This window comes from Artemia franciscana, chromosome 9 (assembly GCF_032884065.1).
Source record: "Artemia franciscana chromosome 9, ASM3288406v1, whole genome shotgun sequence".
Lineage (NCBI taxonomy): Eukaryota > Metazoa > Arthropoda > Branchiopoda > Anostraca > Artemiidae > Artemia > Artemia franciscana.
In genome coordinates this window covers 39,320,998-39,334,863 of record NC_088871.1, presented here as the reverse complement: position 1 = coordinate 39,334,863, position 13,866 = coordinate 39,320,998, and the positions used below count along the sequence as shown (strand labels likewise).

Below are 13,866 nucleotides of genomic sequence, written 5' to 3'. Positions count from 1 at the left end.
TACTAAGTTGCATCCGTTGTTACACCCATGACATCTTGGTAATGATATCTTACAATGCTAATATGTGGCAATAAAAATCGCACTATTTAGTAACATTTCCAGAGCCGAGAAAACTAGGAAACAAAGATTTCTATGAAATCACCAAAATTAAAAACACTTAACTGGGGCTCATAATTTCACACCGTGGTTGCAGCAGCAGGAACCTAGTAAAGAGCGAATAAATTTTTAAGAGGGCCTAGTAAAGAGTAAAGAGTGCCTAAAGTTTCGACACTATTAACTCCAGCGGAACCTAAAACCTTTTCATGGTAAAAGTAGTGAGGCAAGTCAAGAGTTTATTCTCTCAGGCAATCGAAACATCGTATGTGTTATGTTTCTGAATCACCAGGAGGGGTCGTTGGCTCGTGATAAAGTTTCAAGGAGTGTGTGGAGAGGGCGAGGGACTTGAATATTATGTTTAGGACAAATGAAAAGAGTAGTATAGCATTTTTGTCTACTAAATGTTAGTTCGTTTCAAAAAAGACAGAGATTTTTTTTTCTTAAAAGTTTGAAACTAATTTCTTAATCAACAATGTCTTTAAATCCGTAAGATGTTGGGTCAAGAGCCCTTAATACACAGATAAAATGAGTAAAAAAAAAAAATTCGAAAATGTGCCCAAAACTTTTTCCGATCAGCTATGACTCCTTTAGCCTTCTTAATTGACTTCGAGCATTTTTGATAGTTTGGGATGATTACGGACTCACGATAACAGGCACTAAATTTTATCTCTCCAATCAGCTTGACATATTACATTCATAATTTTCTGGGGCATATGGCCCCCTATACAGAAAAGAAATTTGAAATTAGTTTTGGCTACATGGTGCATATTTTCGCTATTTTTCGCTATTTTAGTAATCTTTGATTATTTTGAGATTTTTTATCAGTGTTTGACAAATAAAACTACTCGGTTTTCAGTTTTTCTGGTTTTCAATAAAACGGAAAAGACGCTCAAGCTGTTTAGAGCGGGGAGGCACCAGTCTTGTTTTTAAACTTTGATTAGGCTTGTCATATTTTTAGCAAAATTTTTTCAACTAAAAAAAGCGATCTGTGACCACGCTATTGTTGCAAAACAGAAAATATCAGAGAAAGTTTAAACGGAGGATGATTCAAGTTAAAAATGTAAATAAGTTCCTTTTAACAGAACATAATGATTGATCATTCATCAAAATAATACGAGTCAAATGAAGAATTGAAAAATTTGATTAGGAAGGGTTGGTTGAAAGGGTTATAACAAGTCATTCAGACAGGTTTATTATAGGACTGGAAATAAGGAATGACATTTTTTTTGAAGAAAAAAGGTAAATCTTCCAATAAATCAACTAAGGCATTAGTTCCTAACCAATTTTGGGCCATGCATCACCTGGGTATTTCTAAAATCCTGATGCCTCCGTCTTGGTATTTAAATTTTATTATTGAAAACTTTACGTAGGCTATATTCAACTGAACGAAGCTTAAATGGCCATTAACTTGGTGTTTTTTTTTTTTTTTGGATCGTCCTCCAGGCATATTTTATGCTAATGAAAGATATTGTCTATATACACACCTTTTATGGAATGTATGACGTTATTGCAATATTATCATATATCTCCCCCCCCCCTCCGTGATGTTTAGATTTTATTGTTCAAAATTTTACGTTTATTAAATGAAACTTAAAAGCCTATTAACTTGGTGTCTTTTTCGGGTTATCCCCGGGGCATTTTTTATACAAAAGAAAATTATTGTTTGAATATAACATTTTTTATACAACGCATGATGCCAGTGCAATACTATATCTTTTGTGTTCTTTAAATGCATATGAGTATGACATCATTCGCATATTCTTTTTTCAAAATTAAGGCCCTAAAGCATAGTCGGTTGAATGGTGCATGTTCTCCCCATGATTCACCAAAATATTGCATGCCCCACCGGTGGGGCATGCAATCGACGTTGGTAATCACGGCTCTAAAGTGTAGTCAGCCAAAGGGTGTACATCCTGCCCATGACTCACCAAATATTGCCATGCCTCTTCGATGGGGCCTGTGCCCCTCAATGGGATTCATAGAACTAATGTAAAACAAATAGACTTCACTTTAAGAAAATAACATGTAAAAGTCATTGTTCGGATCAAGCAAACTTTTCAACTTATTCTGCCTTTCTATAACGGCTGTGAGAGTATCAGCAGCACCATCTTTTGCTGTTACTCTGGAATTTCTGGCCCAAAGTGGGAGATTAAAAAAGTATTTTGCACATTAACATACTGTGCACATGAATACTGTGTGCAAATACAGTATTTTGCATAGAAAATAAATCAGAATTACGAGTTAAATAATGATATATATATATATATATATATATATATATATATATATATATATATATATATATATATATATATATATATATATATATATATATATATATATATATGTATATGTATATATATATGTGTATATATATATATATGTATATATATATATATATATATATATATATATATATATATATATATATATATATACATATATATATATATATATATATATATATATATATATATATATATATACATATATACATATATATATATATATATATATATATATATATATATATATATATATATATATATATATATATATATATATATATATATATAGTGAAAAGGCTGCTTTGTGGGCATTCTGATGGTCTTCGCTTGTGCAAGATCGTGAACTGCTCGGTCATCTCCGAAATAAAGTCATATTTAGAAGATTTTCTGACGTTCTAATGTTGTTCTGATTTTTCAAAGGATTACTTTCGAAAAATATGCCTTTAATTTATCAACTAATAGAACTGAATCTTCTGCATGTTGCTTTAATTTTCATCCAGTTAATTTGATTACAATTAATTTTAAAAATATGTCTTCAAGTAATCAACTAAGAGAATTGGATTGCCCTTGTTGACAAAGTAGACTAATGGTGTTTTTCATGATATTGATTGGCAAAGACACTTTGCTAAACACGGGAACCTTTTTGAGTCACTCCTCTCAAGTCGTTTCACCAATGGAAGATATGCAATTGGCTTAATGAGAAAACTGGTTAGTTAAGTTTAATGGCTTGAATAAATATGGGTGCTTTTTCAATTAGAGTTTTGAACATTTCCGTGAATTTCCATCACCTATTGCATTGTTGGTGTGCTCTGTTTTTTGTTCGTTGCATATCTGTTATTGTTTTTAAGAGCCTGAGTTTTTCTTAGAGGTTGGTTGACGTAGTCATGAATAAACTATTGGTAAAAGGCTATATAAACTGGTGAAGGATTATGTTCTAGCTCTTGGGATGATGTGTATCAGGCACGTACTGAGGCTTTTGATTTGGGGGTTGGGTATTAATTAAAAAATATTACCAAAAGTAGACGATAATCTAGATACATGTGTGAAGACTTTTTAAGGGGATTTACAGCATGCAATTATCCGGTCAAGTCACTGCCCAATTATTGACCCATTTTCTGTCTAACTTTTTACCCTATTTGAAGTAATTAACAATTATGCTGTTATTTTTTTTGTAAAGAGAGTTTGCTTTCCGCAGCAAAATAGAATTATCCTTGATATTAGGGCGTTTATTCCCCCTTTTCGGGATAAAGTACAGCTTTTTTTGGAAACTGCCATTTTTCATTAAAATCGACGTTTTTGCAATGGAAGAACTACCCCCACAGCACCCATATTGCACAGTTAACCCTAAAATTTTCCTTTCAGTGGGATATAATAGATTAATCACTGGTTCTAAATCGCTATGAACATAACCTGAGCCTAAAACTTACCTTTTAGGCTTCAGTCTTTTTCCCCCAATCCGCTACAATACTACAGATTAAAGTTTATCTGTATTTTCCGATGTATTTGCTGTTTACATTACTAAATAAATAAAAAAAGTACCACTTTATATCTGCTTTTTCGAAGTTTTGGCCCCCCCCCCCGAAAAAATTCTTGCGTACGTGCCTGTGTTTGATTAAAAGAAATTTTCTTAAGTATGGACATATATATAAGTTGTTGAAGTGTACTGTTTTTATAAAGTGTGCAAAATCTTTTTGTGAAAAATATCTATTAACCAATTGCCTTTTTTTATTTGCCATTTCGGGTCTAATCTTTATTCTTGAGAATCTTATTATGGACACGCCAATTAAATAGTCTATCAGGTGAAATGTTTCAATAGTGGGAATAGTTTGTCTGGCTTTATACCAAACGCTTAAATGTGTAGCATGCTATTAATTCAGTGATGGAAAAGGGGTATTTGTGTATTATACCAACCACACTCTAGAAGTAAAGCTAGGTTAAGCATGATGAAATATACCAAAATCTGATGAAAATATAATATATTAGTAACGAAATTATGGAAACTACAACAAAGAGTTATGTAAAGCAGGCCGTCAGGAACACATTATATTAAATGTCTAACTTAATCAACTCTATATAATAAATATTTAATTAAAGTGTACCTGAATAGTAGTTTAGCTCATTCAGGCTTAACTGATTATCTCCGAGTGCACACAGATCATGAAAAACAGTGTGGTCGGTATAATACACTGGTACAAAAAATAATTTATACTTGGCAAAGTACCAATCTATAATTGGCTTTTCCAAACCAAATAATCAGCTACATCAGGACTCGAGCCCCTGTCCTTAGGGACACAGGATTCCAAGTATAGCGTGCTAACCACTCGGCTAGTACGGCTCAAACTAACCAAAATTTCAGATACGAGCCTTTTTGTAATGTCATCAACTTTCATCAGTTCGGTTAAATTAAATTTCTTTCTTGAGTAACACCATTGAATAGATTGCGACAGGAAGGCCACTGGGCACCCTTCTTGTGATTTTTTTTTTTTGTCAATAAATGAAATCAGTATGGAGTATTTAGACTACACCTCTGGGACCTAGGGTACCAATCACTTTCTGGGCATATCTTCTTTGTTAGTGTACAGTTAGGCTTACTCAGGCAGAAACACTATAAAATTTTGAAAGCAACTCAACAAAATCCTAAAATACTTGTTTATATCATGTCTAAAAGCGATTCACTTTACTTTACCCCCTCTCCTAATGTGCAAATGTATAGCATAAATTATGTTCCTTGCATTTTGCCATACGTCACTTTTTTTCCAAATAGGTTTAACGGCGAAGAAGCAACATCGACGATTAAGAACCGACGAAAAACAAACACGTGGACCAGTTTATAAAAATGACTAAAAAACATCTTAAGAAGCTGGCCCGCATGCATAATTTTCTTTTTGATAATTTATGATAAATTTTAATGATATAATATGAATTTATAATTTAAGCCTTATTTAATTGAATAAACTTATTTGTTTAATGATCAATCAATGAATTTATCTTATTAATTATTTTTAAATATAAAATAAATAAATAATAGATTTTATCTGATAATTTCAGCAAGATGCGACCAAAATTTAGGGAAATTTGGGAATTCAAGGGGGGTACTTGGGTCGCAAAATCCTCCTGGCTACGCTCCTTCTAACACTTTATACTTCTTCAATTCTATTCATTCTGGAAACAATTAGTTGCTAAAAGCCGCATTTCATTAGCCCAAATACAAAATGGGTTGGCAAAGAAGTCTCTTTTGCCTAAATTTTCGCTTCTATCAAAGCCAAGTTTCGTCAGCGAAACTTTAATCATCATCTTCAATTCAAATAGTACAACTATTAATAATATATTAATATAAACGAAATAATATAACGAAATAGAAATAATATAACGAAGCTTTTGTACATTTGAATTCATGGAACTGGTCAAATTTTCTCACCCCTACACTAGTAATTTGATTGAAATCACTTGCTCATAAAAAAAAAAAAAAAAATCAAAAAAAAAAAAATCTTAAATGTCCGATGAATTACACGAAAAAATAATTTATTTGTGCAAAAGTCAACAAGGATGGCGTCAAAAACAACTAAAAACAGACCGTGAAGTGACAGCACCCTGACCTTAGAATTTCTCAAAAAATATTTATTTGGGACTTGGCCTTCAAAATCCTCCAGGCTTAAAAAGAACATTTAGTATAACTAGCAGGAATATACAACTATGTTTCACAGCTCAAAGAGAAATACATCAAGAATGTAAGGAGGGGGGCAAAGACATAGCAGGTCAAAGATAAAGCTGTCGTACAACCAGGACACTTGGCAAACAGTTTATTTAAAAATAAGTGAAAAAAATATGTCCAGGTCCATCTGCTAACTATGATTTATTCTGTCAAGCATTTTTGAAAAAATTTTTGTCAGTTTATTCTAAACAAATAAAAAAACTTTATATATATATATATATATATATATATATATATATATATATATATATATATATATATATATATATATATATATATATAAAAGTAGCTGGTGTAGGTAGGGATTGTCAGACGATATTTGAGCTGATTGCGGCAATTTCCAGGAATAAAAGATCTGCTACCTTTGAAATATCAAAGAAAGTTTCCCCGGTAAATGGTCGTTGCCATATATCAATGATTGATTGATGCACCAACCCTTTTTTTCTTTTTTTTCACTTTGCTCTTTCCAATCTAAATTTGATTTATTGGTGTTGCATACTATTTTTTTAAGTGTTAACAATGGTATTCTTTTTATAGGCTTTGGATGGATTCTTGTTTGTAGTTAATACAGAAGGAAAAGTTGAATACGTATCTGACAACATTTCCTCGTTCCTGCAATATACCCCCGATGATCTAATTGGAAAATCTATCTACAATATTATCCATGTTGGAGATCACGCTAGGTTCTCATCATCTCTCTTACCAACATCCCTAGGTAAGCTTTTTTATTTAGTCCCTATTTATAGATCTTTTTCAGTTATGTCAAATATTTTTCAGAAGAATTGTGTAAGGAGGATTTTAGTTCCTCGTTGAACTTATCGTGTATCAAACAATAAATTGTGCGAAAAATCTGACTTGATCCCTCTTTCTGCGACTGTAATCGAAGAAAGGATTTGATGGCCATGTCTCGTTTTACGGATGAAGGATAATACGCTGCAAGACTATTTTTCTTGGACCAAACGAAAAGCAGGGCGTCCCCGAATGGGGTGATAAGAGATCATAAGAAAGAACGTAAAGGGAACTGGTACTTCATGGAAAGGGGCAAAAAGTGAATTTTGGATAGGCTAGGACGGAGGAGGGGCATGTACAGCTGTGTATGCCTCAGGTGGCTTGGATGTGCAACGTCTTATTGATAGTGCTTTAATCAGAATAACTGACCTTATTACTTGGTAGCCTAATAAGGAGAATTTTTTTTTTTTTGAAATTTCTTCAAAAATGTGAAGATAGAACAATTAAATACAGGGCTCAGCGCTTCTTTTTCTCAGAAGACCTGACGAATCCGTAACGCATAGGTGCGCTGTTGAATTTTGATTAAATAGTGGCTCAGATATATCTCTAGTTAGATTTGGATGTCTACACACATGTCTGTCTAGATATCTATGTCCAGGTACTTCCTGTTCACGCGTGAAATTTGGTGCTTGACTGCAACAAGTTGCAACTAAACATTGAGTCTAAAACTTTATGTGTAGCATTTCAAATTCTAACTATCAGGAAGCCTCTTTTACACTATATCATCTACGCTGAAGAGTGGTGTGTGACATGCATGTCTGGTTGAATTTCCATGCCTAACAAAGTGCATGGCTGGATATCTATGTCTGGGAATGGAAGTTTTGCTGGGCTTGGTTGCGAATCCCACTTACGCCCGAAGAAGTATCATCTGCCCTAAATAGAAGTCAATTACAAGGCCATAAATGCTTTGAAGCCTTTAATACCCCAGTAAAGGGTTGACCCTTCCCCCTCACTTAAGATTGTTCCTGTGAATCCTCCGGAGAACTTTGGAAACCTAGATTCAAGAGTACTGGCTGCTTACTAGGTGCTTTGTTTTAGGAGGGGGTCCCTAGATTCTGCAGATGTTTTTTTTTTTTTTTTTTTGTACGTTCATTGAAAGAACCTTTTTCTTGATTTCTTCATTGAAAAATACCTTTTTTGGTGTTTTCACTGAAAAGAATTGCCACCCCTAGGTTTAAAAAAAATATATTTTGACCCATGTTTTCTCTAAATTGAATTGACGCCCCTGTTGCTTACCCCTGCTCCCTCCCAAAGTCCCACGACTTCTTGTGTGTCAATACTGTATAAAAATTTCTGAGTAGGATCTCCTGCCTCTTGAAATTTAAATTGACTTTTCTTTACGACAATTAACTATTTTCATATGCCAATTTTAAAGCATCTTTCAATTTGAGTAATTGGTTTGCACTTTCATGTATTTATGGGTGCAAAATTCAAAGACAGGTTGTCAGAAATTTAATTGATAACGGATATTTTGCATGTTAGACTCAGAAAGATGACACTTGATTGATTTTTAAACGAATGTTTGTAATCTGAGGATAATAAATGTATTTACTGTGCGAAGATAATTTAACTAGGCCAGCAAAACTAGAAGTATGTCGTAGAATTTGGCAAAAATGATTGCCGAATATGGTTTAAGCAAGGCTGTTTCCAGGATTTTTATGGCACTTGGTATTAACCAAGTGACATATAGCAGTTGCCAATTCTGTCGGTCTGTCTGTCGGTCTGTCGGTCCCGGTTTTGCTACTTTAGGCACTTCCAGGTAAGCTAGGACGATGAAATTTGGCAAGCGTATCAGGGACCGGACCAGATTAAATTAGAAATAGTCGTTTTCCCGATTTGACCATCTGGGGGGGAGTGGGGGCCCGGTTAATTCGCAAAAAATAGAAAAAATGAAGTATTTTTAACTTATCAGCGGGTATTTGGATCTTAATGAAATTTGATGTTTGGAATGATATTGTGTCTTAGAGCTCTTATTTTTAATCCCGACCGGATCTGATGACATTGGGGGGAGTTGGAGGGGGAAAACCTAAAGTCCCGGTTTTGCTACTTTAGGCACTTCCAGGTAAGCTAGGACGATGAAATTTGGCAAGCGTATCAGGGACCGGACCAGATTAAATTAGAAATAGTCGTTTTCCCGATTTGACCATCTGGGGGGGGAGAAGGGGCCGGTTAATTCGGAAAAATAGAAAAAATGAAGTATTTTTAACTTATGAGCGGGTGATTGGATCTTAATGAAATTTGATGTTTGGAATGATATTGTGTCTCAGAGCTCTTATTTTAAATCCCGACTGGGTCTGATGACATTGGGGGGAGTTGGAGGGGGGAAACCTAAAATCTTGGAAAACACTTAGAGTAGAGGGATCGGGATGAAACTTGATGGGAAAAATAAGCGCAAGTCCCAGATACATGATTGACATAATCGGAACTTATTTGCTCTCTTTGGGGTAGTTGGGAGGAGGGGAGTAAGTCTTAAAAATTAGAAAAATGAGGTATTTTCAACTTACGAACGGGTGATCGGATCTCAATGAAATTTGATGTTTAGAAGGATATCGTGTCTTAGAGCTCTTATTTTAAATCCCGACCGGATCTGGTGATGGGGGCGGGGAGTTGGGAGGGGGAAACCTAAAACTTGGAAAACACTTAGAGTGGAGGGATCGGGATGAAACATGGTGGGAAAAATAAACACAAGTCCTAGATAGATGATTGACATAAACGGAACGGATCCGCTCTCTTTTGGGTAGTTGGGGGGGGCTTAATTCTGAAAAATTAGAAAAAATGAGGTATTTTTAACTTACGAATGGGTGATTGGATCTCCATGAAATTTGATTTTTAGAAGGATATCGTGGCTCAAAGCTCTTATTTTAAATCCTGACCGGATCTGGTGACATTGGGGGAAGTTTGGGGGGGGGGAGACCTAAAATGATGGGAAACCCTTAGATTGGAAGGATTGGGATGAAACTTGGTTGGAAAAATAAGCAAAAGTCTTGCATACATAATTTACATAATTGGAACGGATCCGCTCAATTGCGGGGGGGGGGGGGTAATTCTGAAAAATAAGAAAAATAACGTATTTTTAACTTACGAAGGAGTGATCGGATCTTCATGAAACTTCATATTTAGAAGGACCTCGTAACTCTGATATCTTATTTTAAATCTCAACCGGATCAAACGTAATTGGGGGGGGGGCAGTTGGGGGGACCGGAAATCTTAGAAAATACTTAAAGCGGTGAGATCAGGATGAAACTGGATGGGAAGAATAGAAACCTGTCTAAGATACGTGACTGACATAACTGGACCGGATCTGCTCTCTTTGGTGGAATTGGGAGGGGGGAGGTAATTTTGAAAATTGAGGTATTTGTAACTTACGAAAGGGTGACCAGATCTTAATGAAATTTGATATTTAGAAGGATCTTGTGCTATAAAGTTTAACTTTAGGTTCTGACCTTCTCACAAGTGCCAAATGAGCTCTTGGCTCTTGGCTCTTCCGACCTCGTCCAAATGAGCTCTTGGCTCTTCCGACCTCGTACCATATGAGCTCTCGGCTCTTCCGACCTCGTCACAAGTGCCATATGAGCTCTTAGCTCTTGTTTTCGATTAGGGGTTATTTTTGTTCGGAAGGCAAAGGAAAACCTATCAAAATTCGTTTATATGCATTTTTTTTTTACTTTTTTATAAATTGGGAAAAATTCTAGGGAGTGGGCTCAAGCCCGTTACCCTATACGGGCTCCGCTGTAAGGTTTTTGATTTTTATCAAAACAAAAGAAAACTGTATAATTTTTAAGCCATTCACCTTAAATAACGTTGGTTAAAGATTTACTCTCTTGTTGACTGTGTTTATCTGAAGCTCAGGCTTGCCTTCGGGCCAAAAATTAAACCACTAACCTCTTGAGGAAAAATCACTAAATAAGAAAAAAATCACCAAAACTATATTTTACTTTCTTTCTTCTTGAAAATAGTTGAAAAGACATATTTCAATTACTTTTAGGGTTTCAACTACATACTTTTAGGATTTTCAATTACATTTTTCAACTACATTCAAGGTTTAGAGGAAAAAAATTATAGATTTATAAGAAAATAGATTTATAGGGGAAAGAGATTTATGAGGAAAAAAATTATAAGATTCAGAGAAAAATATCTTCCGTAAGAAGATAGGTGTTATTTACGACGCCATTTTGTCCGCTTTTTTGAACTTTCCTGCTATTAGTAAGGGAGTAGTTGCAGCATTTCCATTAGGAGGGGGGGATAAGAGGGGTCCTTTTCCAGATAGTCAAGGGTATGGGCAATATAATTGTTTTTCTACAAATTATTAGGGGCAACTTCCCCCCCCCGAAACTACACCCCTGGCTATTAGTGATTCTAACAAAAAATCTTTAATAAAAGCGAAAAATCACTTCAGCTTCTTACAAAAAAAAATACAATTTTTGATAAAAATAAATTCATTAAAAAGATATAATAATATTTAATAATAATATAACGAATAATCATAAATATATATATATATATATATATATATATATATATATATATATATATATATATATATATATATATCAAATAACCAAAATAATCAAAATAATAATAAATAATATTAAAAAATAAATTAATTTCAATAAAAATTACAAAATAAAAATTACAAGTAACAATTTGAATAAAAGCGCCCTGAAACTGGGGATGAGTTAGGATTTCGGGGTACTGGCAGAATTCGCTAAAAATTATAACCTGCTTGCTTTCTAGCCAAAGCGATAAATCCCATAAGTGTGTGTTTTTTTAATTACTAAAAACTATGAGTCAGAACAAAATAACTAAAGAATAATGATAAATCAGTTGGGGGGTGGTAACCCCATACTTAACTGCATTGGTTGACAGCATTGGTTGCTATCAACCAATGCAGTTAAAGTCTTAACTGCATTGGTTGACAGCATATAGGACCAACTTCCAGGTAGCTATTAATTGCAACTGTCCTCGTTTATGGATCATATAGGGATGAAGGGCCGCTAATGCTCTGATAGTTCAACAAATGATGATTATAAAAATGTCTGCTGATGTTTGCCCATACCTTTCTTACTACTTGAGTAATACTAATAAATCTGTTCTCTGCTTAAATATGTTCTGAAACCATACTGGCTATGCATGACTTATGAAAACAAGAAAGGAAATAACAAATGAAGAGAGAAAAATCAGATAGGTGAAAAAACGAGGATTTTGTCAGCCAGTAGAAAAATATGCAGATGAAAATCAAGTGTAGGAGAAAAGACTGTCTTTTCTCCTCTCGTAGAGTTTACTTAAGAAGGTTAGATTTTGTTGTTGTTGTTTTTTTTCTCTTTCTTTTATTTTTTTTTTTTTGCACTGAGGACGACTTGGCGGAGATCCTTGTCGAAATATTTGTTTGATTTTCATCTGCATATTTTGCTACTGGCTGACAAAATCCCCAGTTGTTTACCTATTTGATTTTTCTCTCCTCATTTATTATTTCTTTTCTTGTTTTCAGAAGTCTCTTCTCTGCTCACTTAAAAGAGCCCAAAGTAGGGCAGTGAAAGCTACTTTTCTTTTCTCTCGTCTTTACCCGTCCTCTAATTATTAGATTTAGATTAGTCATAATTTTTAGTGATTTAAAAAAAAAAGAAAAAAAAACCTATGGGATTTATCGCTTTGGCTTGAAAGCAAGCAAGTTCTAATTTTAGCGAATTCTGCCAGTACCAAAGTTTATGCTCAGTTTAACAATTCAGAAGGATCTGACAATGGCGTCAATATTTGGAAATTTAGGGTAAAGGTGCAAAATGAAATTTTCAGGATCTGGAGGGGGTAAATTCGTAGTTTTCTTTCAAATTTTCAACGAAAATTCAAAAAAGGCATTTTTCAATGAAAAACACTAAAAGAGCCGGTACTTGTGTCTTATTGGCACCATAATCAAGAAGTTAAGTTAGGTTGGTCATAATGAAATATACCAAAATATGATGAAAATATAATAGTTTAGTAGCAAAATTATGGGAACTAAAACAAAGAATCATGGAAGGGGGGCAGCACAGACTGCATTGTATTAAATACGTAACCTAAACTAACCTAACCAAAATACCAACTAAATATTTAATTAAAATATAGCTACAATGTAGTTTCCCACCGAGCCGAAGTAATTGTCTGGTATAACGACGATGAAAGCCGGTTGTTGTCTCATGTCCGTGATATAAACTCTCGGAGTGTGGTGGCTATAAGTCACAAGTACCAAAACGCCTCCCCCAAGATCTAGGGAATAAATCAAAAATCTAGGGGTACAGGTCCTCCCCTAGCCCTACCCCGAGTTGGTGCTACCGGGATCTTAACTATCAAACACTTTACTCCTGAGTTTTATAGGTTAACGATATGTATTTGATTTAACTAATAGATAAAGTTTGATGATGGTCTTATCCTTGCATGGTATACAAGACTAATGCACTATAGTAATTAGCCAGTATTTTAGTACTAAGTAGGAATCTATGTTAGTAGTTAGGTTCTAAAAAATTGAGCAAGATTGTGTCTTATACCAGTTTATACGAGTCATTTTGACACATTTCAAACAGTTCGTAGTAATGAACTGTAAGTAAGAAGCGACTCGGCTCAATAGTAATAGAAACTCTTAAAAACGGAATTTTGATACCAATAGGTGAATCAAAAGAATCGGATTTTAATATTGATTTCAAATATGTAAGTTTTATCAAGTTTAGTTCTATCCCTCAAAAGTTACGAGCCTGAGAATATATGCCTTATTTTCGGAAAAAGTGGGAAATTCATAGAATCTTAATGAAAATCAAACCATCAGGTTCATCTTATGATAAAACCCTAGTGTAGAGGTTTCAAACTGATATCGGCAAAAAGTGGAATTTTGTATATTTGCGGAATAAACATCACTGATGCAAGTTTCTTTCTTCTTCTTCTTCCTAGGGGTGATCGTATCGATCCACTGGTTCTAGAATATAGCGAGAGGGCTCATTTGAACGGAAATTAAAA

General features: G+C 34.2%; 1 protein-coding gene across 1 annotated transcript in view; it reads left to right on the top strand.

Moving 5' to 3' along the window:
* Nucleotides 1-5,877: 5,877 nt before the first annotated feature.
* LOC136030821 (nuclear receptor coactivator 2-like) overlaps nt 5,878-13,866 on the top strand; it is a 228,908-nt gene continuing 220,919 nt past the window's right edge. The window contains exons 1-2 of the mRNA XM_065709866.1: nt 5,878-5,964; nt 6,634-6,811. Coding sequence (XP_065565938.1) covers nt 5,878-5,964; nt 6,634-6,811 — 265 coding nt within the window. The remainder of the gene's footprint in view (nt 5,965-6,633; nt 6,812-13,866) is intronic.